Source organism: Sus scrofa, chromosome 6 (assembly GCF_000003025.6).
Source record: "Sus scrofa isolate TJ Tabasco breed Duroc chromosome 6, Sscrofa11.1, whole genome shotgun sequence".
NCBI classification, from domain to species: domain Eukaryota; kingdom Metazoa; phylum Chordata; class Mammalia; order Artiodactyla; family Suidae; genus Sus; species Sus scrofa.
In genome coordinates, this window is record NC_010448.4 from 63,133,590 (window position 1) to 63,158,227 (window position 24,638).

At 53.7% G+C, this 24,638-nt stretch overlaps 3 protein-coding genes across 3 annotated transcripts in view; all 3 read left to right on the forward strand.

The window, feature by feature from the left end:
- Positions 1-17,420, forward strand: part of LOC110261337 (tigger transposable element-derived protein 1-like) — a 28,154-nt gene extending 10,734 nt beyond the window's left edge. Inside the window, exons 2-3 of the transcript XR_002345404.1 lie at positions 7,846-9,977; positions 17,114-17,420. The gene's annotated coding sequence lies outside the window, so the exon portion shown is untranslated. The remainder of the gene's footprint in view (positions 1-7,845; positions 9,978-17,113) is intronic.
- Positions 1,079-9,705, forward strand: LOC110261339 (zinc finger protein 444-like). Its single transcript, XM_021097421.1, has 3 exons — positions 1,079-2,287; positions 2,372-3,715; positions 7,843-9,705. Exons 1-2 carry the CDS (start codon positions 1,888-1,890, stop codon positions 2,380-2,382), a joined length of 411 nt encoding a protein of 136 aa, XP_020953080.1. The 5' UTR covers positions 1,079-1,887; the 3' UTR covers positions 2,383-3,715; positions 7,843-9,705.
- LOC110261338 (tigger transposable element-derived protein 1-like) lies at positions 8,157-9,705 on the forward strand. The gene is made up of 2 exons (XM_021097420.1): positions 8,157-8,367; positions 8,490-9,705. Exons 1-2 carry the CDS (start codon positions 8,193-8,195, stop codon positions 8,744-8,746), a joined length of 432 nt encoding a protein of 143 aa, XP_020953079.1. The 5' UTR covers positions 8,157-8,192; the 3' UTR covers positions 8,747-9,705.

A 24,638-nucleotide genomic window follows, 5' to 3' on the forward strand; every position in this document is an offset into this window, starting at 1 on the left:
GCAGTGGCCCTTTTTTGTCGTTTAAGTTTTTTTTTATTTTAGTATTTTTTTATTACTCAAATGAATTTATCACATCTGTAGTTGTATAATGATCATAACAATCCAGTTTCACAGGATTTCCATCCCACAGCCCAAGCACATCCCCCCACCCCCAAACTGTCTCCTCCAGAGACCATAAGTTTTTCAATGTCTGTGAGTCAGCAGCTGTTCTGCAAAGAAGTTCCGTCTGTCCTTTTTTCAGATTCCACATGTCAGTGAAAGCATTTGATGTTGGTGTCTCATTGTATGGCTGGCTTCGCTTAGCATAATTTCTAGGTCCATCCATGTTGCTAAAAATGCTGGTATTTCATTCCTTTTAATGGCGGAGTAATATTCCATTGTGTCTGTGTACCACATCTTCTTGATCCACTCCTCTGTCGATGGACATTTAGGTTGCTTCCATGTCTTGGCTATTGAAAATAGTGCTGCAGTGAACATCGGAGTACATGTGTCTTTGTGAGTTGTGGTTTTCTCTGGATAGATGCCCAGGAGTGGGATTGCTGGATCAATTGGTCGTTCTATGTTTAGCTTTCTGAGGACTCTCCATCCTGTTTTCCACAGTGGTTGCACCAATTTACAATCCCACCAACAGTGTACTAGGGTTCCTTTTTCTCCACACCCTCTCCAGCACTTATTGTTTGTAGACTTTTGGATGATGGCCATTCTGGCTGATGTAAGGTGGTACCTCATCGTGGTTTTGATTTGCATCTCTCTAATAATGAGTGATGTTGAACATCTTGTCATGTGTTTCTTGGCCATCTGTATGTCTTCTTTGGAGAACTGTCTGTTTAGATCTTCTGCCCATTTTTTGATGGGGTTGTTTCATTTAAAATTTTTTTTTTTTTTTTTTTTTTTTGCTATTTCTTGGGCCGCTCCAGCGGCATATGGAGGTTCCCAGGCTAGGGGTCAAATTGGAGCTGTAGCCACCGGCCTACGCCAGAGCCACAGCAGCTCAGGATCCGAGCCGCGTCTGCAACCTACACCACAGCTCACGGCAATGCCCGATCGTTAACCCACTGAGCAAGGGCAGGGACCGAACCCGCAACCTCATGGTTCCTAGTCAGATTCGTTAACCACTGCGCCACGACGGGAACTCCTCATTTAAAATTTTAATGTTAGTGGGATCATGTTTGGTGAGGTGGGCCACAGCTTACCTTCTTGTTTAGCGCTGTAGAGTGGCCGTTTCCCTCTGTCCGTGGTTGACCTTGACTAGCTGAGGGGAGCTGGGTGTCTCAGGCTCCACAGGAATCTTCCATGAGGGAAGACAGGCCTTGCATTGTTGGAGCAGTTCTTGCGATCCCCAAGCAGCTGCATTGCAGCTGTCCCCAGCTTCCATCTTGGCTTCCAGTCTGTCCCCCACGTCCCTCTTGCTAGGCCCCACGTACTGCATCCTTCATGTGCTCAGAGCCTCCCTGGACACCCACCTTCTGCTAGTTCCTGCCAGCACCTCTGCTTGGCTGCTGGTGAGGTCCTCTTGGTCACCGAGACCCTGGATGTGCCCATGCCCTGTCCCCAGGAGCAGTCCTCCTGCCTTGGCCGAGTCGACCTGAGTTCCTGAAAGCTTCCCTGCAGGAAGCTCTCCATCACTGTTCCCCTAACCAGATTCCCAGTGTGAGGCATCCTCATGAGGGCACAGGTGAGGAGGGTGTGGCTGGAGGTGTCCCCAGCCAGGTCGCCACCTGGCCAGGTTTGTGGACAGTTTCTCCCATGGCGAGTGGTCTTGCATGGCGTGAGTGGGTGGAGGGGTGTGGGTGGCCCATGGCCCTGATCGAGTTTGTATGTGTCTCAGGAAGAGGGTGCATGTGGCCCCAGTGAGGGCAGGGGAGGCCAGCTTCCCTAGGTCTTGCCATGGCAGCGGGCCCAGCACCCATTGACCAGGAGAAGCTCGTGATCACCAAGATGGGGGAGGATGAGGCCGCCTGCTGTGACCCCAAACCGTTCTCCAATCCTCGGCCCCGAACCCTGTCGCCTGGGCTTGGTAGGGACCCCTGGCAACGCCTCTGCAGCTTCCGCTTTGAGGAGGCAGTGGGTCCTAGGGAGGCCCTGAGCCGGCTTCGGGAGCTGTGCCGCCCGTGGCTGAGGCCCAAAGTGCACTCCAAGGAGCAGATGCCGGAGCTGCTGGTGCTGGAGCACTTCCTGGGCGTGCTGCCGCCTGACATCCGGGTCTGGGTGGCATCCCAGGGCCCTGCAAGTGGCAAGGAGGCTGTGGCGCTGTTGGAAGACCTGGCTGAGATGTCGCAGGAGGCTGGTGAGCCAAGGGAGCCAGGGCAGGACCGTGCAGGGGTCCAACCTGTGACCCGGGGTCCTGAGTGCCTGCCCCCACCGCCCCCAGTGTCCTCATAGCTGGGAGGAGGCCTCGGAAGCCGTGACGTGACTGGAGACTTTTCTGGCCTCTGAGGCTCCCAGAGGCGTGAGCCTGAGGTTGGTGTGGCTTTTCCCCTCAGGGTGCACCGGACCGTGTTTCCCTTCCTCCTTCGTCTCAGGTTCGCTGAGCCCGTGCGTGTGCTGGGCCCTGGCGGGAGGGCAAGGGGAGAGGCAAGTCCTCGGCCTCTTGGAGTCCGGTCTGGTTGGAGAGTTGAGCAGAGAGACGGCCGCTCACACGAAGGGGGCCCCCCTTGCTCTGGAGCAGGTGGAGGCAGGAGGAGGGGGCACAGGTCAGCCTGGCCGGGGTGGCTTTGTGGTTCCTGCTGTGTGACATTTTCACCCTGGGCTTCGAGGGGCAGGAGGGACGGTGGTTCCAGCCATCTGTTCACGTGGGCGTGTGTTTACGCCTTTCCTCACACACGGGTTTATGCCGTTCTTTCTGCCTGCTTGGCTGTTTGTATCAAGACAGAAACCTTAGCACTTAAACAAAAGATGGCTTTATCAAGCTATAACCTACATATCAAGACATTGTCAATTGGTGGCTTTTAGTCCATCTGCAAAGTTGTACAGCCGTCACGCGTGTCTAAGACGGTCCTGTGCCCGATAAGCCCCGTGCTCGTTAGCAGTCACTCCCCGTTCTTCCCTCCCCAGTCCCTTGGCAGCGCAGCCACTGATCCCACATTCTCATTCTGAGCATTTGATTACACGGAGTCATACGTATGTGGCTTCTTACACCCGGCTTCCTTCGCTGAGTGTGACGTCTTCAGCGGCCATCCGCGCTGTACGACGTCGGGATCTCACTCGTTTTGATGGTTAAATACTAATCCGTCCCGTGGGTCCCCCAACTTTCTGTTTATTTCCTTACCAGGTAATGGATATTTGGGTTGTTGGGTCCTCCTGGCTGTGGGTAGTGCTGGTGTGAATTCCGTGACTCTATCTGTGCAGGCAAATGCTTTCAGAGTCTCTTTGGTTACATGCTGAGGAGTGGAGTTGCTTTATCTCATGGTAAGTGATTGGCCTTAGAAACTCACAGGAGGGGCTAGGAGAAGGGGCTGCCGCGGGTGGTGCTGGGGTCCCCCGGGGCACATGAGGAGGCTGGTTCTGCACATGTTGGAAAAGTTGCAGACTGGATTCCGCTGCCCTGAGGAAAACCTTGATAACGCAGGTCTGGTTTTCACCTAGGCGTGAGCGTGAGGTGCACCCGGTCCTCCCTGGGTGCCTGGCTGTAGTGCCGGACTCTCTTCTGAGCCCGTCGCCAGTGTTTTGAGATTGGCTGTCTTCTGAACAGTGGCCAGCATTTGCCTCCTTAGAGGTATGTTCCCTGCTGCTGGACAGATGCTTAGCTGATGCACGCTGTTAAAAACAGACATTGCGTCATAGCAGCGTGGGTGTTGGAACAGCAGCCTGCTGGTCACTGAGTGGACTCAGGCCTGACGCTTCCACGGGTCCTGGGGGACACGTGTGGTTATGTCCACGCAGCCATGAAATCACATGGTTTCAAGTTCACCACAATTCACATTTACATGAAAACTTCCTTTACTGCGTGCCTTTACCTTCTCTCAGCCCTGTGGGTCCCTTCAAGGTCCCAGCCTGAGAGGCTAGAGGTGCAGCTGAACCCACCCTAAACCCAGGTTGGGACTCAGTCCCATGTGCCGGGACTCAAACCCAGTCTAAATCCGAGATTGTGTCTTGAACCCACAGTTTTAAATGAGGATCACTCACCGGGCATATGGACTCACTGAGGTTCAGATTCTTTATGCCTCCACGCAGAAGGAATTCAGTGAGAGACAAAGTGATGGGCAAGAAATCAATTTATTAGGATAGGACACTTGGGAGAGAGGCAGGAGGGCAGGCACGGAAGCTCTGCCCCAGGATCCAGTGGGTCACAGTTTTATCCTCCAAGGGTCATGGGGGTCGGAAAAGACCAAGCCTCTTCCTCTTTCTTCGAGTAGTAGCTCCTTGGTATCTGGTCCTGGTGCTTATTTAAATCAGCAGAAGGGCGGGCTTCAAACTCCTGCCCTTGGTCTGAAGCTGAATGCAGGCCTCATCCCCCGCCCCACCCAGCAACTTGAGGCAAGTCTCGTGCCTCCACTAGTCCAGCAAGCCTGCCTTGTTCTGATGGCTTTCTGGAGCAATTATTAATCTGCGGTGATCTCCCAAAGGTTGGTCTTCTCGAGCTCTCATGGTCTTGGAGGCGACTACCGTGGCTCTCGGGGAGTCCAGGGTGAGGTCCTGAGCTCTTCTGTGCATGTCACTGTTGCAGGGATTTGCAGGAAGGAGTCCCAGGTTTTAACAAGGCTGTTAGGCTCAAGGTTATAGTTTATTACTGTGAAAGGGTCCAGGTTAAAGTCCGCGTGGAGAAGGGGCCTCGTCTGGGAGGTACCAGCCTCGAGAGTCCAGGCGTCCTTTCCTGTGGGGGCCTCTGCGCTGCTTTGTTCCCGGCATTGACGAGCAGCGACAGGCGTGGGGTCTTCTCCAACAGGGAGGCCCCCCGAAGCGAGGTCCGTGACATAGGTAGGGACCGTGGCTTCCCTCAGTGACTCAGCCTCAACCTCCCCCCCAGGGGTCAGGCTGATCCTGTGTGGCTCGAGGTCTTCAGCATAAGTCACATTGTCAGCAGAAACTATCCGCTGTGACCCGAGGCCTTAGGTAAGCAAAGACTTAGGCGGAGTCTTCCAAGGGCCGGCCGTCCCCTCCCAGGAGCAGGTCAGGGGTGGGCTTTTGTTAGGAGTGTGCAGGGCGTGGGCCGCTGAGGCCTGCTGGGTCAGCCGTGCACTGCACACCCAGCTACAGCTGAAGGAAACTTCTTTTTTTGAGGGGGGGCTTTTTAGGACCACACCCTCGGGACATGAAGGTTCCCAGGCTAGGGGTCGAATCGGAGCCATAGCTGCTGGCTTACACCACAGCCACAGCAACACCAGATCTGAGCCAACTCACTGAGCGAGGCCAGGGATCGAACTGACATCGTCATGGATACCAGTTGAATTCGTTTCCACTGCGCCATGATGGGAACTCCTGAAAGGTGCTTCTAATGGCCGTTCCCGTGGCATTTCAGTGACTTGGGTTTCGGGCCTTGGGTGTGCTCTGGAGGATGTGTGTGGGGTCAGAGTGGCTGTAGGTCAAGCCACGGCAGGGTGATCTGTGTGAACCAGAGGGCAGGCCCATGTCAGCTCAGGGTCCCAGGCCAGTGTCCAGCCCGAGCAATGCTGGGGGACCTGGGCCTCGTGTTAACCTCCAGATTGATTCATTGGCCTGGGTGCCTGACCCTTTTGTCCCCAGGGTGGGGCTTCAGACACTAACACTCCCCCCGCCGGTGCTGACCCAGGCCCCTCCTGAGGAGCAGCCGCCTGGAGACCTGGCAGAGCTGGCCATGCCCTCCCCAGATGGAGTCAGGTGAGCTGTAAGTCCCCCAAAGCCAGCGATGCCACATCCTGCTGAAGCCCCACCGCTTTGTTCACTACAGGCCTTGGAGCATCACGTTCAGCAGCTGTGCCCCGCCCCCCCGCCCCTGCCCTGCCCCACCTTGGCCTTGGCCTTGGCCTTGGCCAGGAGCCTGCCTTGCACCCTCACTCAGCCCCTGGGGCTGAGGGGCTGGCCCTCCCCAGGCTCCCATTCCGTGAGTGTGGAAGAGGTGGTGTCCCCAGGGCACAAACTCAGGGGCATAGGAGCAAGGCTGGCCCCGGGAGGGTGCCTGGTCTTGGCTGCTTCTGGCTGGGGACAGACAGTGCAGCTGGGAAAGGCAGAATCCAGATTTTTATTATTTATTTATTTATTTACTTTTACTTTTTAGGGCCGCGCCTGTGGCCTATGGAAATTCCCAGGCTAGGGGTCTAATAGAAGCTGTAGATGCCAGTCTATGCCACAGCCACAGCAATGCCAGATCCTTAACCCACTGAGCAAGACCAGGGATTGAACCTGCGTCCTCATGGATACTAGTCAGATTCGTTTCTGCTGAGCCACGATGGGAACTCCAAGAAAAAAATTTTCAGTGTAATATATATGCCTTGTGAAGTAATTCAGACCTTAACAAAAGTATATAAAAGTCCAGCCCTGGAGTTCCCGTCATGGCTCAGTGGTTAACGAATCCGACTAGGAACCATGAGGTTGCGGGTTCAAATCCTGCCCTTGCTCAGTGGGTTAGGGATCTGGCGTTGCTGTGAGCTGTGGTGTAGGTTGCAGACGCGCCTCAGGTCCCAAGTTGCTGTGGCTGTGGTGTAGGTCGGCGGCTACAGCTCCGATTCGACCCCTAGCCTGGGAACCTCCATATGCTGCAGAAGCGGCCCAAGAAAAGGCAAAAAAGACCAAAAAAAAAAAAAAAGTCCAGCCCCCACATGGTCTGCCTTTCTGGAGATTAACCGCTGTCCTTCCTCACCTCACAGGTACACATACACACGTGTGTGTGTGTGTGTTTGCACCTCCTCTCGTGTTGGGGTCCCTCCCTCTCTCCTCAGCCACTCTGTTGGGGTCGTTTGCACAGCACAGCTGGGGCGCGTGGGCCACTGTCCGCTTCTCTTCCCGGAACACACACCTTTGCTGGCTGCTGCCCCCTTTGCTCTTTGTCCTCTGGATCAGGGACCAAAGCTCAGCCCCGGGTCCCAGGGCACTTGAACGTGTGTGGTCCTGGCGAGGGACACGGGGCCTCCTGCCTGGCTCGGGAGGGAGGACCCCACCTTGGCCTCCCCCTCCCCGGGTCTTCGGAGATGCTGTCAGACCTGGAGCTGCGCGAGCTGGCTCAGCAGGGGAACCTCCAGGGCTGCTTTCCTGTAAGACGCCGTCACACATCCCTAGAACAGCACTGGGCTCCGCAAAATGCTGCCCCACGGGGGGAGGCCCTGGGGCCGGGGCCCGAGGCGCGAGGCTGACAGGCTCCTGGCCTGCTTCTCCAGGAGCCCGTCGGCACAAGCGTTTCCTCCTTGCGCAGAAAAATAGAACAGAAGCCACGGGTCCTGACACCCTTGACCACATTGCCCCAAGTCTCTGCAAGCTTGGGACGGGGTGGGTGTGGGTTGTGACTGGACAGCTTGGTCCTCTCCTCTCCCTGCTGCCAGGAAGCTCAGAGCTGAGGTTTATGCACCATCGCGGCCCTTCCTGCGCCCGGCCCAGCCACGATGTGCCGCTCATTTCTGGTTTCAGTATTTAGTCTGACGCCCGTTTGCGGTGTATCGGGCCGCCCTGGGTCCTCCAGGAGGCCGGTCCGTAGGTGACTGGGGATGGTACTGCCAGCGGGGCATCCTCATAAAGTGGTGGGGGTTTCCGAGGCTTGCTGCCATCCCGAGGGTGAAGTTTATTTAGTCCCTGGGACCAGAATTCGTCCAGTGGGAAGTGAGCTTTGTGGCCACAGGTGACCGGGAATCTGCTACCTAAAGAGGGAGCCTAGTCAGTGATCTCTGATGGGTTTACCCGGTCCCACCGGTAAACCGTTTCCTTCCCATTTCACAGCAGGTCGGGGCTGGGGCGGCCCTGAAATCAGAACACACAGGGCAGGAACAGAAACATTCTTTTGCGGCGTCTGGAGAGAGTGATGTGGGCCCAAAGCCGTCCCTGAAGAGGCCGCGGAGTGCCTGCCAGCGCCCAGGTGCCAAGCAGGACGTAAGGCCATCAACCTGCAGGTGGAGCTGGAGGTGCTACAGTGCTTTGAAGCTGGAGAGATGCTCAGCAGAATCGGGAAGGCGCTGGGGCTCTCCACCTCCACCGTGGCCACCATTTGTGACAAGGACAAGATCTGAGCGAGTTTCCAGGCGGCCACCCCGCAGGCGGCCACCAAGCTGACGCACAGCCGCCGCCTGGCGATGGAGAACACGGAGCGGCTGCTGAGCGTGTGGATCGAGGACCAGAACCAGCGCAACACGCGGGGCAACATGGTGCTTGTCCAGGAGAAGACCGCAGCCTGTTCGAGGAGCTCAGGCGGCAGCAGGGCGAGGGCGCCGAGTCGGAGACCTTCAGGCCTGCCAGGGCCGGTTCAAGGTACGCTTCCGGCTGCGCACCCTGGGGTGGGCCGACGAGGCGGTGCGTGCAGCCCCTGGGGCGCGTGCAGGTACTGTGGGCCGCGCAGGGTGATCCAGGAGGGGGACTTCACGGCCCGCCAGGTGTTCAGCGTGGAGGAGACCCGGCTCTTCTGGAGGCGGCTGCTGGATGGGACGGTGCCTTCCGCCCGGAGGAGCGCCCTGGGTTCACAGCCCCCCAAGATCTACTGACTCTGCTGCTGGGCAGCAACGTGGCCGGTAGCTTGAAGCTGAAGCCGCTGCTGGTGTACCCGGTGGAGAACCTGCGCGCCCTCAGGGGCTTCTCCAAGCCCAGCCTGCCCCTGCTTGGCTCGCCCACAAGAAGGCGTGGGTCACGGTGAGCCTCTTCCCGGAGTGGTTCGTGCACTTCTTCCGCCCTGCGGTGGAGAGGTACTATGCCTGGCACGGGCTCCCGCGTAAAGCGCAGCTTGTCCCGGACAGCGCTCCTGGCCGCCCTGGAAACCTGGACGACCTCTCCGACCACGTGGGCGTGGAGTCCCTGCCCAAGGATACCACAGCCCTCATCCAGCCCATGACCCAGGACGTGGTCGCCACCTTTAAGGCCTGCCACCTGCGGAGGGTCTTCCGCCTCTTGGCCGCGAGGGCCGGGGGCACAGGCGAGCCGGGAGCGGCCCTGGACGTCTGGCGGGACTACTGCATCCTTGACACCGCCCCGTACCTCTCCGTGTCCTGGGAGGGGTCCCGCCCTCGTCGCTGAACAGTGGTTGGAGGAGGCCGTGGCCCGAGCGCCTCCAGCACAGAGTCAGCGGCCCCCAGGTGGAAACCCTCCCACAGATCTGGTGGGACATCCAGGCGCTGGCGCACCAGGTGGGTTTCAGGGAGGTGGCGGAGGCAGAGGTGGCCGAGCTGCTGCAGAGCCGTGGCTCGGACTGGTCCAAGAGGAGCTGGAGGAGCCGGAGCCGACTGCCGAGGAGGAGGGCAAGGCCAGCCCCGCCACCGCCGCCAGCTCACGGCTGAGCACTTGGCCAGGGCCCTGGCACATTTCGATGCCCGCCTGCACATCATCAGGGACGACGCCTCCAAGCTGGAGTGCAGCCTCCAGGTCTGCCGGGGTGTGAACAACTTGATGGGCTGCTGTGGGCGCATTTCAAGGAGAAGCAAGGCCCCAAGTAGTGGGGTGGGAGGGGTGGGGAAGGAGGGGGCGTCCTCCCTCGCCAGCTCTCACTTGGAAGTGACACTGGTCTTCGTGTTTCCATCTCATTAACTCCTCAAATGTCTTTTGTCAGCAAATAATTTATTATCTCCAGTGATCTCAAATACATGGTTTTAGAAGCCTCGACGAATGCTCAGTGGTTCTGTGGTGTCCCGAGCCCTTTGGAGGCATGCATCTATTTCCTTGTGGACACCTGTGAGGAAGCCAGGCTGGCTGGGCAGCGCCCCTGGCATGCTGCTCCTGGCACCTTGCTCACTGCACTGAGCCCTCCCTTTATTCCGAGGCGGGGCTCCCAGAGCTGGGTGGACATCCAGTCCAGAGAGGAGTTGTGCTTGTTTTCTGGTCCTCTCACTCTTCTGCTGGGCTTCAGGACCCACAGAGGACAAAGGCTGACCCAGGTGAGTGCCCAGAGAGACTCGGGGGTCCCGCGAGTGGGCCTGGGTAGGAGTGTCTGGCCACCCCCCTCCCAGCTCTGTTCCTACAGAGCCCCAGTGCCTCGTGTCACCCTGTTCTGTTCTCCAAAATGATGCTGAGCCCTTGTGGTCGGGCCAGGGGAGGGAGGAGAGACGCCGGCTGTTGCGGGTGAGCTGGTGAGGCAGCGCGCCCCCCAGCTCCTCGCCCCCAGCGTGGGGCATCTGCACAGCTGCAGGCACCTGGGGCCAGTTCTCCCCCTCCTCTCTCCGGCCCGCCCTCCTGCTCTCCAGTTTCCGTCTAACCCCGCCAGGACCCATTGACACTTCTTTCAGTGGACATGGGCTCCTGCAGGTCGTGGTGCCACTGGAGACAGGGCCCCGGGTCCCACTGGGAAGACTGGGGGTCACTCGATGCCCCACAGAAGGAGGCCTTTGGGGACCTGCCCATCTGGGTAAGGATGTGGGTTCCAGGCAGGCTTGGCCTGACGGCCGGATGCCACGGGGCTCTGTTAGAGGAAGCCTTATCTGAGCCTGCCTTCCTTCTGCAGGAGTTGGGGCGGGGGCGGGGGGGGGTAGCCCAGGAGATTGGTCTGGGGCTAAACTGGGCCTGAAGCTTTTGCTGGGGAATGCAGATGCCCTCACGTCGCCCATCTGCCATCGCACACACCTGTGCACACCTGGCTGAGGTCTGCCCAGACCCAACCTCAGGTCACACACACAGCTCTGGTCCTGCTGGCTGGACCTCTTGCATCTGAGCAGGTAACTTCTCCCCCAACTCTTGGGCCATCTTGGGGACCTGCAGCTCTGGGTTCTTCTGGGAGTGGGAGCACCTGACAGGGCTTCTGGGCATCTCCTCACATTTGCCTTCTGCCCCTGTCAGCGCAGAACCACAGTCAGAGGAGAGGCTGACTGTGAACGCCACCTGGGTGCATCTTGCTCAGGGAAGGGAAGGGTCAGTGGACCGTACATGGGGGCCGCATGGCCCATCTCCACCCAGGGGTCCACTGAGGGTCCAGCTGCCCTGCGAGGGAGACCTGGCTGAACGTTTTCACAAGCTGATACCCCTGCGCCTGGGTTGCAGCTTCCTGCTCTTGTCACCGCTCCCAGCCATGGCCAGGAGGACCTCAGGTAGGGTGACACTTCTGTCCCTGATGGAACCTTTTACTGTGTAAAGAGAGAGGGGACAGTTCCATGTATTTCACAAGAGACACGTACAGCGAGGTAGTCAAACAAGCGAGAAACACCCGACTGGACGGGAGGAAGTCCTCCCTCTGGCTCTGTGTGTTGAAGCGAATTGATGCTTTTTGCAGCAGGAACGAGGAGGTGCTGATGGTCCCCAGTCAAAGACAACTTCGGATTTTGCTGCTGCGTCAGAAGAGGGGGGTGTCCGACATGCTGACGATGCCCGAGGCAGCAGCGGGCTGGGGGAAGCCCATGACTTCGGCAGAGCCGAGGGCAAAGCACGAGAACGTGACTCAGGAACCTCTGCAGAGGAAGGTGTGGTGAATCCCGTGGTGTTTTCAGGGACCAGGGGCCCCTGGTGCCAGGGTGGCCTGGTTTACTGCTGATGGGGCAGTTCAGATTCGTCCTGGGCCGCCAGGCTTACAGCACCAGGTCTGTCCAGTGGAGGCCTCTGACCTGCAGAGGCGCCGTGCTTGCGGCCCAGCGTCCTTTCCATTGTCCACACTGGGGCAGCAGAGGTACTGGTGAGGTGAGGGGGGCACTGAAAGCATGTGGGGTGGCCAAGTGATCGAGATCGGGAAGCAGCGTCTGAGCCAGCACCCTGGCGGTGTGGATTGGGCCCCAAGGTGTGCCCGACACGCTTGCACCCTGGGCTCACCAAGGGAGCCAGTGAGGGCCCAGGGGCTGCACCTTGGCGATGAACCGCAGCCTGTCCCCGAGGGCACCTGGGGCTTGCACGGCCAAGCGGTGTTTGGCTTCAGAGCGGGCCTGTCGGGGTCCTCACTGCCCAGCGGGGCGGTCAGCCAGCTGGGGACGAAGAGGACCCGGAGCAGGAGGGTGGACGTGCCAGCGAGCGCGAGCAGCGGCCCCGCCACGTGGCCGGCGGGAGCCCCGCTCCACCGCCTGCTCCTGTCTGAGAGCAGAGCCTCGGCCTCCGCTCTGGACCCTGCCGGCCGCTCCCGGGAAGGCCTGGTGTCCGCGATGAGGTCGGGTTTCCAGAGGGGTGTGGATGGGGGGAGGCAAGCTCCGAGCTGCCGCAGGCTGGGAGCAACTGGCCTCTTCTCCCTGAGTCAGTTCACACCGAGGCGGAGGGACGCAGGGCCCCACACAGAGGGTCACGAAAGGTCATCGGTACCAAGCCAGGGGCGCATTTCCTCGACGTCCAGTGGCCTGAAACAGCGGCCCCCAGCTCTCCGTTTCTCTGGGTTGGGCACCGAGGAGAGCTTGCCGAGGTGGTCCTGGCCGGGGTCTCTCACGGAGCTGCGGTGACGGCGGCAGCTGGGGCTGCGTCGGCGGAGGGAGTTCCTGGGGCTGGGGGGGTGGGGGGGAAGCATGGTGAGAAAGCGTCTCCTGTGGCCGCAAGACTCAGTGAGGTGCTGAAGGTAGTCGGCGAGCCTGACCCAGCCTCGGGCTCAGCCGGTGCCCGGGGTCCTGGCTTCTAGCCCCAAACCCGGGACAGGGAGTCAGGCTGCTTGCCGAGCTCGTGGGCTGATGCCCAGACTTCCACGTCTCCCCGCCTGGGCCCTGGTCCAAGTTCCTTGTCCGCCTCTCTGGCCGGAGCCCCAGGGAACCCCCGGTTGCAGTCTCAGTCCTCCTCGCCCCCTGCCCTCCCCTGCAGCTTCCTCCTTCCCTGTCGGGCTCTAACTGGAACTAAGGGGAACCGAGTGGTGCATAAACGCTGCTCTCAGATCAGTCCTTCAGTATTGGTGGTTTTCTCCACTGTGGGGCCTGCCAGGCGCCAATTAAGTGTGAGATGCACAAAGGGGCTGTTCGAGGGCCGGGAGCAGTGCTGGCAGCAGCTCCTTCAGCGGGCCTTCAAAGAGGCTGCTCTGAGCACGCCCACATCCAGGATTTTGTGGTCAAACATGTTTACAGTGAATTTTGAGATGAAACGAGGTGACTGTATGTGTTATCTGTCAAGGATTCGGGAAATAGTTGGCAGTGGGGATCCGCAAGTGAACTTACCCTGACCTCTGACGTCCAGTGTGTCTACCTGCCAGCCTGCGATTTCTTGCCTCCCTGCCGTTGGGTGGATCGCCCATACCTTCCGTCTGGATCATGCTACAGCTTTTTCATGACGTCATTTCTTTTCTTTTCCGTCTGTCTGTCTTTTTAGGGCTGCACCCACGGCATATGGAGGTTCCCAGGCTAGGGGCTGAACTGGAGCTACAGCTGCCGGCCTACACCCCAGACACAGCAACACCAGATCTGAGCCGCATCTGCAACCTACACCACAGCTCCTGGCAATGCCAGATCCTTAACCCACTGAGTGAGGCCAGGGACGGAGCCTGAATCTTCATGAATACTAGTCGAGTCCGTTACCATGGAGCCATAGTGGGAACCCTATGAAATCATTTCTTTCTTTCTTTTTTTTTTTTTTTTTTTTGTCTTTTTAGGGCCGCACCCATGGCACATGGAGGTTCCCAGGCTAGGGGTCCAATCAGAGCTACGGCTGCTGGCCTATGCCACAGCCATAGCGACACCGGATCCTTCACCCACCCAGGGAGGCTAGGGATCAAACCTGTGTCCTCATGGATGCTAGTCAGATTTGTTTCCACTGAGCCACTACAGGAACTCCGAAATCTTTCTTGAAATGTGTCATTTCCAAAAATGTTGAGTTTCTATGAGGTACAGTTTTCAGAAAATCCAGGCATTAGGGGGCCTCCTCATGCATTGCTGACTGAGGGTGTTGGCACACATGCCTGCTTCTTGGTCCCACCTGTCTCATCACTGTGCCAGGTCCCACAGGAGCTCGGAGGGGCCTGGGGACAGTGGAGGGCCGGCTGACCTGGGACTTCCCCTCTCCTGGGCGCTCGTGGCCAGTGCCATTTCTCTGTCCTGGGAGCACCCGAAGCCGGGGTTTCTGCTGTGGATCTTCAGACTCAGGTCACCCCACCTCCACCTGCTGGATGAAGTCCTGTAGCTTCCAACACTCTGGAAGAAATCGTCCCTCTATGATCCTAACGCTCCTCCTTCTCCTACATCCTGCAATCCTCCGGCTTGTCTATAAACACAGGCTGGTGTCCTCCTCACCTGCCACCTGGCTTTGGGTGTGAAACCATACGGGACCAAAAGCACTGTCAGATTCCATCACCGTTCTAGTTATTGGGAAGCAAGGTAAATACATTCTGACTACCGCACGCAGTGAGTATGAGATCAACTAAAACAAACTGACATAAAATTTGAGTTTTAGGGAGTTCCCGTCGTGGCGCAGTGGTTAACGAATCCGACTAGGAACCATGGGGGGGCGGGTTCGGTCCCTGCCCTTGCTCAGTGGGTTAGGGATCTGGCGTTGCCATGAGCTGTGGTGTAGGTCGCAGATGTGGCTCGGATCCCGCATTGCTGTGGCTGTGGTGTAGGCCGGCGGCTACAGCTCTGATTCGACCCCTAGCCTGGGAACCTCCATATGCCTTGGGAGCAGCCCTAGAAAAGACAAAAAGATGAAAAAAAATTTTTGAGTTTTAAATAAAATCAGTACGGAGTTCCCGTCGTGGCGCAGTGGTTAACGAATCTGACTAGGAACCATGAGGTTGCGGGTTCGATCCCTGACCTTGCTCAGTGGGTTGACGATCCGGCATTGCCGGGAGCTGTGGTGTAGGTTGCAGACGCGGCTCGGATCCCGCGTTGCTGTGGCTCTGGCGTAGGCCGGTGGCTACACCTTCGATTAGACCCCTAGCCTGGGAACCTCCATATGCCGTGGGAGCGGCCCAAGAAATAGCAAAAAGACAAAAACAAACAAAAAGAAATAAATAAAATCAGTAGTTTACTTATTTAAAATAAATTTTATTGGCATATAGATGACTTACCATGTTGTGTTAGTTTCAGGTATACAGCCGAGGGATTTAGTTATACCTACGCTATGTTTACTCCTCTTCAGATCCTTTTCCCATGTAGGTTATCACCGAATGTTGAGTCGATTTCCTTGTGCTGAACAGTAGGTCCTCCCTAGTTGTGGATTTTATGTGAAGTTGTGCGTAGGTATCCATCCCGCCCTCCCGACCTCTCCCTCTCCACCAGGGGTGCCCTTTGGTAACCGTAAGTTTGAGATTCTTTTTTTTTTTTTTTTTTTAGAGATTCCATTGCTTTTACATAACAAAGATATTTGCACAAGTACTTAATGCCAAAATTGATACTCCTTTTAAAATACATAATGTAGTTCACAGGTTATTCTTACCAAATGTCATCATATCCGCCAAGCTGTGAAACCTTAGCAAAGCTTCCTGCTAACTTTGTTCGCACCAGTCAACCTCTGTTGCTCCCGCCAGGAGGTCATTGTCCAGCGCCCAGGGTCATCTTCCACTGCCGGACCCTTGGGAGGGTTTTGCCGCCTCCACACATGTTTATACAGAGTGCGTTCATTCATTCTCCTCTTCGTAGCCATTTCCAGGTCTTTCCTTTTGGGTTCCGCCAAGGGTAAACTTGACCACACCTTCTGGAACATGTTTAGGACTCTTCAGTGTGTGCCTAGAAATGCAATTTATGAGATATTACTCAGTTTGATCATTTTTAGAGCAAATACTGGACTAGAAGGAAACCTCTAGTCGTCCCCTAACAGCACACGACCTCCCTGATACCTTCCCCATGGCCTCCTAACCAACCGGCTGGTTTCCATAGGAATAAGTTACTTTGTTTTTAGGCTTTATTATCCCCACTTTATTTAATTTTTCTTTTAAACAATTTTTATTTTTTCCGTTATAGTTGGTTTACCGTATCTGTCCATGCTCTACTGTACAGCAGTGACCCGGGCACACACACATGCACACGTCCTTTTTCTCATGTTATCCGCCATCGCGCTGCAGCGCAAGTGTCTAGTGCATGAATCTCGGTTAGGACTCTTGAAGTGGCAGGTCTTTTCCAAGGTCAGGCTCTCAGCTGCTTCAGCCCCGTCCAGTCCCTACAGATCTGCAGGCACAAGCGCTGCTCCCACACTGCCCATGACCTCCACTCTCGCTTTATCAAATCCCAGTCCTGGCCTTGCCTCCAGTTCTTATGGATCTAAATGGCCGCTCTTGGAACCTCCTAGGGGTAGGTTCACACTTAGCAGCCAGGCTCCCCTGTTTCCGCAGGACCCCCCATCCCACACGGCGCACAGCACGTAAGGAAAGGCCCCTCTGCTCACACACGGTACCGTTTGCTCAGATCGACAGCATCGTCTGGTTTCTGTGCAGACGTGGCACAAGCAGAACAGGACTCGTGTTATCAGCTGGGAATCCTAGGACAGTCACACTCTAAGCGACACAACTCATTTCCGGTATCACGCGGTTATTGACTGGGACGTCTTGAAATCTCTGCTGCCTGGATGGGGGATGCTGCGTAATAGTTATGAACTTGTTGTCTTATTCTGCACACCCAGGTTTAAATCTTGGGTCTTGAATTTGCTTTCTGGGTGAGTTAGGGATAAATGTATAAGCATGTGGTCCTTTATGTGAAAATTGTGACAGTTTACCTCTAGAAGAATTGAATAAGCTAATGCTGTTATAGGGCTGGAAATAGTGCATGGCAGATAGTAAGGACTGAAAAGCTACCTTTAGTACTTATGCCATTTTGGGGTCATGGGTATCAGAGACTGACCTTGGCCCACATTATGTTTTGTGAAGTCTGTGATTCTGTTTCTGTTTTGTAAATAAGTTCATTTGAGGAGTTCCCGTCTCCTGGCTCAGTGGTTAACGAATCCGACTAGGAACCATGAAGTTGAGAGTTCGATCCCTGGCCTTGCTCCGTGGATTAAGGATCCGGCGTTGCCATGAGCTGTGGTGTAGGTTGCAGATGTGGCTCAGATCCATCGTTGCTGTGGCTCTGGCGTAGGCCAGCAGCTGTAGCTCTGATTCGACCCCAAGCCTAGGAACCTCCATATGCTGTGAGTGCAGCTCTAAAAAGACAAAACACACACACACACAAGTTCATTTGTATCTTTCCTTTCTTTTCTTTTCTTTTGGCAGAACCAGCAGCCTGCAGAAGATCTGGAGCCAGGGATTGAGCCTGCACCACAGCTGCAACCCAAGCCACAGCAGTGAAAACACTGCATCTTTAACCCTCTGCACCACCAGAGAACTCCATGTATCATTCTTTATTAGATTCTACATATAAGAGATACCATATATTTACCTTTCTCTGCCTGACTTACATCAGATCATCATTATTAACATGATAATCTCCAGGTCCATGCATGTTGCTGCAAATGGCATTATTTCATTCTTTTTTGTGGCTGAGTACTATTCCATTGTGTACATATGCACTACATCTTCTTAATCCAGTCCTCTGTCCATAAACATTTAGGTTGTTTCCATGTCTTGGCTGTTGTGAATAGTGCTGCAGTGGACATAGGGGTGCATGTGTCTTTTCGACTTATGGTTTTCTCTGAATAAATGCCCAAGAGTGGGATTGCTGGATCATTTGGCAGTTCTATTTTTAGCTTTCACAGGAACCTGTGTACTGGTCTCCATAGTGGTTGTACCAACTTACATTCCCACCAACAGTGTAGGAGGGTTCCCTTTTCTCTGTACCCTCTCCAGCATTTATCGTTTGTAGACTTTTTGATGATGGTCATTTCGACTCGTGTGAGGCGATACCTTATTGTTTTGAATTGCATTTCTCTAATAATTAGTGATGTTGAGCATCTTTTTATGTGCTTTTTGGCCATCTGTCTGTCTTCTTTGGAGAAATGTCTATTTAGATCTTCTGGCTTTTTTGATTGGGTTGTTTGGTGTTTTTGATATCGAGCTGTATGAGATGTTTCTATATTTTGGAGACTAATCTCTTGTTGGTCACTTCATTTGCAAAGATTTTCTCCATTTTTTTTTGGTCACACTTGAAGCATGCCGATGTTCCCTGGCCAGGGATCAAACCCACACCACAGAGCTGTAGCAGTGACAATGCTGCTTAACCCACTGAACCACAAGGGAACTCTGATTTTTTTCCCATTTTGTGGTTTCCTTTGCTGTCCAAATGCTTTTAAATTTAATTAGATCCTGGAGTTCCCATCATGGCTCAGTGGTAACAAATCTGACTAGCATCCGTGAAGATGGGGGTTTGATCCCTGGCCTCACTCAGTGGGTTAAGGATCCAGTGTTGCTGTGAGCTGTGGTGTAGGTCACAGACTCATCTCGTATCTGGCATTGCTATTGGCTGTGGCATAGGCCAGCAGCTACAGCTCTGATTCAGCCCCTAGCCTGGGAACTTCCATATGCTGCAGATGTGGCCCTAAAAAGACAAAAAAAAAGTTTAATTAAGTCCCATTTATTTATTGTTTTTATTTTCATTACTCGAAAGTGGATCTGAAAAGCTTTGCTGTGGTTTATGTCAGAGAGCATATTGCCTGTGTTTTCCTCTAGAAGTTTTATAGTTATCTGGTCTTACATTTAGGTCTTTAATCCATTTTGAGTTCATTATTATTATTATTATTATTATTATTTTTTGGTCTTTTCTAGGGTCGCTCTTGTGGCATGTGGAGTTTCCCAGGCTAGGGGTCTAACTGGAGCTGTAGCCACCGGCCTACTCCAGAGCCACAGCAACACAGGATCCTGCAACCTACACCACAGCTCACAGCAACACCGGATCCTTAACCCACTGAGCAAGGCCAGGGATTGAACCCACAACCTCATGGTTCCTAGTCGAATTTGTTAACCACTGCACCACGACAGGAACTCCTTGAGTTTATTTTTGTGTGTGGTGTTAGAAAATGTTCTAATTTTATTCTTTTGTGTGTGTGACTCTGTCCAGTTTCCCTAGCACCACTTATTGAAGAGACTGTCTTTTCTCCACTGTATATTCTTGCCTGCTTTGTCGTAGATCAATGAACCAGAGGTGCATGGGTTTATCTCTGGGCTTTCTATGCTATTGCACTGATCTATGTTTCTGTTTTTGTGTTAGTACCATACTATTTTGATGATTGTAGCTTTATAGTATAGCCTGAAGTCAGGTAGCCTGATTCCTCCAGCTCTGTTTTTCTTTCACAGGATTAGTTTGGCTATTGGGGTCTTTTGTGTTTACATAGAAATTAAATTTTTTTTTTGTTCTAGTTCTGTGAATAGTTCCATTGGTATTTTCATAGCAATCGCTCTAAATTTGTAGATTGCCTTGGGAAGTATAGTCATTTTGGCATTGTTGATTCTTCCAGTCCAAGAAAATTTGAGTTTTAAGTGCCAAGAAACTTATTTACATTTTTCAGTGTGATTGTTCAAAAAAGGGGCTTGAGGAGTTCCCATTGTGCCTTAGTGGTTAATGAATCCGACTAGGAACCATGAGGTTACAGGTTCGATCCCTGGCCTTCCTCAATGGGTTAAGGATATGGCATTGCCATGAACTGTGGTGTAGGTTGCAGACACGGCTCAGATCTGGTGTTGCTGTGGCTCTGGCATAGGCCCGTGGCTACAGCTGTGATTAGACCCCTAGCCTGGGAACCTCCATATGCCACGGGAATGGCCCAAGAAATGGCAAAAAGACAAAAAAAAAAAAAAAAAAAAAAGGGTGTGTGTGTGAAGGATTCTTATATTACAGCTATTTTTAGGCAATAGGCCAAGTCTCTAAGTATCGACCTTGTATTTCTGGTAGACTCCATATTGAAGCCACACGTGGTCATTTTATTTCCCCAGTGTGCAAATGTTTACATGTCCTGATTCCTTGCTCATGTGCTTTTTATGCTCATCTCAGTGGATTTCCTCCTGCTGGTCTCCTTTTCATTCTCAGATAGATGACTCTGGACCACTCCTATATACTCCTCGGTGTTATATACACCCTCTAGAAGTTTGCACATGTCTTAGTCTGAGAATTTTAATTTTACTGTAATTATGTGTTAATGGGTTTGTCCCTCTAAAATCAGAAAGGGGAGTTCCTTTTGTGGTGCAGTGGCTAAGGATCTGCTATTGCTGCAGCTGTGGCATAGGTCACCTCTGTGGTTTGGATTCAGCCCCCAGCCAGGGGACTTCCATGTGCTGCTAGTGCGGCCATGAAAATCAATAAATAAAAATAAAATGAAATCCAAAATGAAGTCTGATCTGCAATCACTGAGTTGAGAATAAGCGGGCGTTCAATACAGTGAGTGAATGAGGAGAAAGCTTGAGGCTTGGTGAGCAGAAGCCACCCACATGCCCTGCTCCGGGTGGGCAGGTGTGGAGGTGTTAACCACCGTGGTCCCAGGTGGGCTGGTTGGTTTCTCGGGTGTGGCGATGCTCTCCCAGGCCTTCGGATTCCCTTCCTGGTCAGTGCAGATGGTGAAGTTCAAGGGCCCGTTAATTCCTGGGCTCACTGGGGCAGCTGCAGCCCAAGCACAGCCGTGCTGATTTTCACATTTTCCAGAAGACCGTCTGGATGCCGCGGCCACAGGCTTCCGCGGACACGGCACTAACAACAGCGAGTGTACTGGGCTGAAGGCTGGGCCCCTGTTCTGGGTGGGAGCTGGTGTTACGGGAAAGCGCCCTCCTCTGCATCTGCAGCTCCTCATTTCTCATCGGGTGCAGGCTGAAGCCCCCAGACTTGGTTCTGTCCAACGTGGCCGCGGCTGCCCCTTTTGTTCTTCTCTCCAAGGGGACCCCCGAGTGGTGGAAGCTGTGGGACTTCCAGGTGCCCTGGAGGATGTAGCACCACCTGTTGCTGGCACAGGTTCCTCTCTCCGTACCACCTGCTTGCCGAGCTGTCTCCAGGCTGTCCCTCAGCCCCAGGAGCAGGTGCGGGCAGCCCTCCGAGACGAGGTCAGAGGATATAGGCTCCGGCTGCTTCCCCTGCTGGCTCAGTCAGACAGTCAGTGCCTTCTTTCCCCTGCAAATAAGTGTCTCCTGGACTGTGGCAGTGTTTCCAGAAGACTGTCCTCTTTTGCCAGTGCAGGTTCTCCCTGTGTGGAATAGCTGCCATCCCACTGTCCTTGGTGGGAGCCGTGTGAACAGCCTTTGTGGTCTTAGCATCTGTGCAGTCACCGCCGGGGCGCGGGGCGTGTCCACCACCCCAGCCTCACCCCCAGGACGCCTCCTGAGATGAGGGCCACTCACCCATCCTGCTGTGGGCAGCCTCATCCCCTCTTCTTTTCTCAATCCCATCTCTGTACTTGAGTCTTTTTGCTCCTGCCTGTGGCTGCAGCTCACCCTCTGGGCTCTTGCCTCACGGCTTCCCTCCCTCAGCCCCAGAGCGCTGTTGCTTCAGAAGAACGCCAGGGCCCTGGGATTTTGCTTTTAGGCCTCTCCTCTCTCTTGCCTGCACGTCTTCCTAACTTTCCTTCCTCCCAGACTTTCTGTGTATGTTTGCGTGTGTGTGTGTGTGTGTGTGTGTGTGTGTGTGTGTGTGTCTTTTCAGGCCGCACATGTGGCATATGGAGGTTCCCAGGCTATGGGTTGAATCAGAGCTGTAGCCAGCAGCCTATGCCAGAGCCACAGCCACAGCCATGCAGGATCCAAGATGTGTCTGTGACCTACACCACAGCTTACGGCAGCTCTGGATCCTTAACCCACTGAGTGAGGCCAGGGATCGAACCTGCGTCCTTGTGGATACTAGTCAGATTCGTTTCCACTGAGTCACAATGGGAACGCTTCTCCTCCATGTTTTAATGATGTTTTTCCTTCTCTTCTATGTAATGGGGGCAAAGGTGGAGGTGGTTGGGCAGAATACTATTGGGATCTTAATAAATGTCATTTTTTTTTTTTTTTTTTGCCATTTCTTGGGCCGCTCCTGTGGCATATGGAGGTTCCCAGGCTAGGGGTCTAATCAGAGCTGTAGCCACCAGCCTATGCCAGAGCCACAGCAATGCGGGATCTGAGCCGTGTCTGCAACCCACACCACATCTCACGGCAACGCCGGATCGTTAACCCACGGAGCAAGGCCTGGGATCGAACCTGCAACCTCATGGCTCCTAGTCGGATTCGTTCACCACTGCGCCACAATGGGAACTCCAATAAATGTCATTGTTGTAACAGGAAATTGAGTGACATAAAGTAAGAGCATAGCATTGGCATTTATCAGGTGTATTTTTTGGATCATAACACTTTAAGGCTGTGTGATTTTATTTTATTTTATTATTAATTTTTGGGGGGCCATGCCCTCAGCATGTGGAAGATCCCAGGCCAGAGACTGAACCCACACCACAGCAGGAACACTGCCAGATCCTTAACCCACTGAACCACAGAGGAATTCCAAGGCTGTATGATTTTTAAACATACCACTTAACCATTCCGAGTTTCAGTATATTTAACGTTGTAGAACTATAGTAAAGATAAATGTGACACTGTATTAAAATCTATGCCTTGGCATCAGTATCTACTGCTTTATGTCTTATTTACTCTAATGAGCAACATATTTTAACAAACTACGTGAGCCGTGTTTCATTGATCGCATATTCGGAGATTCTATGTGCAGTATTATCATTAGCATGACTCTTTAGTGTGTATAATACCTTTATTGTTATTTTCCATGTGGATTATGCCAGTCCGGTATCATCCCCTGATTAGCCCCAGGTCATAAAGCAAAGGAGGACAGAACTCCAGAGCCCTGGGGTTTTGAGTAGGTTATTGGCCAGCACTTGGATTCTTTCCATAACTCAGTGTTGCACAAACCTATCAGCAAAGAGCATTAGCTGGGAACTCCAAGAAAACAGGCAAGAGTCCATCGCCTCACTCAGTGTGGAGTAATACGCCACTCAGAGAGGCATAAGATGTGATGTTTGGGAATTCCTGTCACTCCGCCCAGCGTATCTTCAATGCACAGAGATTTTCCCATTCCCCCCTCAAGGAGGGGGAGCCCGCAGAAAGGCCTTCCTGCCCACACCGGGGGGAATCAGATGCTCGTCAGTGTGTGTAGAGGCATAAAGCTCAGATAAGCTCACGTTGAAGGTTACAATGTAGAGATGGGGGGTGACCCCATTCACAGGCACGGTCTCTCTCACTGCACTGGGGCCTCAAGCAACTCCAGACTGATGCCCGCTCAGTGTCCATTCTTTTGGGAGAGGTCTCTCCTTCTCTTGTGTTTTATGAAAAGTCATGGCTTTATTTATTTACTTACTTATTTTTTTTTTGCTCTTTAGGGCAGCACCCTACGGCATATGGAGGTTCCCAGGCTGGAGGCTGAATTGGAGCTACAGCTGCCGGGCTACGCCACAGCCGCAGCAACGCTGGATCCCCAAGCCACTGAGCGAGGCCAGGAATGGAAACCCTCGCATCCTCATGGACACTAGTTGGATTCGCTTCCTCTGTATCACAAGGGAAGTTCCAAGGCACGGCTTTAAGTGCCTTTGGCCCAGCTTGGGTCACGTTCTCATCCTTGAAGCCATCAGAGCAAGCAGAGGATGAAAAATGGGGTTGGCCAGATGTGGATCATACGCCCGTCTTTAAGGTGGAGGGAACGTTGGGTCAGCCCTCTGGAAATGTTTGGGCTGGAAGCAGGTGAGATGTGGTTCCTAAAGGAAAGCTGAGGACAGATGCTGGATGAGGGGAAGCTTCCACATCACCGACAGCTCGCTGCTCAGCCCAGACTCTGAAGCCCGGGATGGAGGGCGCTCGCTCCATTAGGATCAGGGACTGCAGTCACCCATCCAGGGCCCTTGCCGGCCTCCCATGACAACAGCGGTTTTGTCGGTGATGGTAGACTCAAGGCCTGGGCATCAGGTCCTTGCATCTCAGAGATGAGCCCTGAGTTGCCCGTGTGCCCATGGAAGACACACAATCCTCATTCCTGTCCCTGGAAGGTGGGAGCCCGGGAGACACACGTGTCCCTTGGCCACATGAACCACCCATCCATGGAGAACAGATTCCTTCATTTTTAGGTCTCTCTTCTTTACAAAGAGAAGAGACCAAATGCTAAGAAGTCAGAGAAGATGCAGGGGACTAAAGCCTTTTTCTACAAACAAGAAACAGAGGACATGGAGGGGCCTTTGTCCTCAGGAGGGCCCCATAGGGTCCTGCTCAGTTTAAACCCCCCCTTTTCTTTGGTACTCCTCAGTCCTGATGTGAACAGGGGGTGGGACAAGAAAGAAAATTTTGGATAGAAAGGTTAGTCATAACCTCATCAGGGGAAATCCACTTTAGACCCTAACTCTAGAATAACCTGTAAACTGTCTACTCACCAGATCCCTACCCTAAAACAACTCTTGATTCCTTAGGAAAAATATTTTCCAACTCCCATCAGAACCAAGCACAATTATTGTCAGGCAACTTTCAACAACTTCATTTTTTTGGTTTTATTTTTTGGCTGCACTTGTGACATGTGGAAGTTCCGGGATCAGGGATCAAACCTGTGCCACAGCAGCGACCTGAGCTGCAGCAGTGACAATGCCAGTCCCTAACCCACTGCACCGCCAGGGAACTCCTATTTTTTTTTCTTTTGTAAATAGGCTTTTGGTGTTGTGTGTTAAAAATCATCATCAGAGCCAAGGCCATGAAATTTTTTTCTGTTTTCTTCTGGAATTTTGATAGTTTTGCAGATTAAATTGGTCTACAGACAGTTGTGCGTGATTTTTTGGTATCGGTTGTAAAGTTTGTGCCCGCGTTC

Excerpts from the sequence above, each read along its gene's own strand:
- LOC110261339 (XM_021097421.1), top strand. The coding sequence starts at position 1,888 with ATGGCAGCGGGCCCAGCACCCATTGACCAGGAGAAGCTCGTGATCACC.
- LOC110261338 (XM_021097420.1), top strand. The coding sequence starts at position 8,193 with ATGGAGAACACGGAGCGGCTGCTGAGCGTGTGGATCGAGGACCAGAAC. Across the intron at positions 8,368-8,489 it reads CCTGCCAGGGCCGGTTCAAG|GTGTTCAGCGTGGAGGAGAC; the intron begins GTACGCTTCCGG and ends ACGGCCCGCCAG.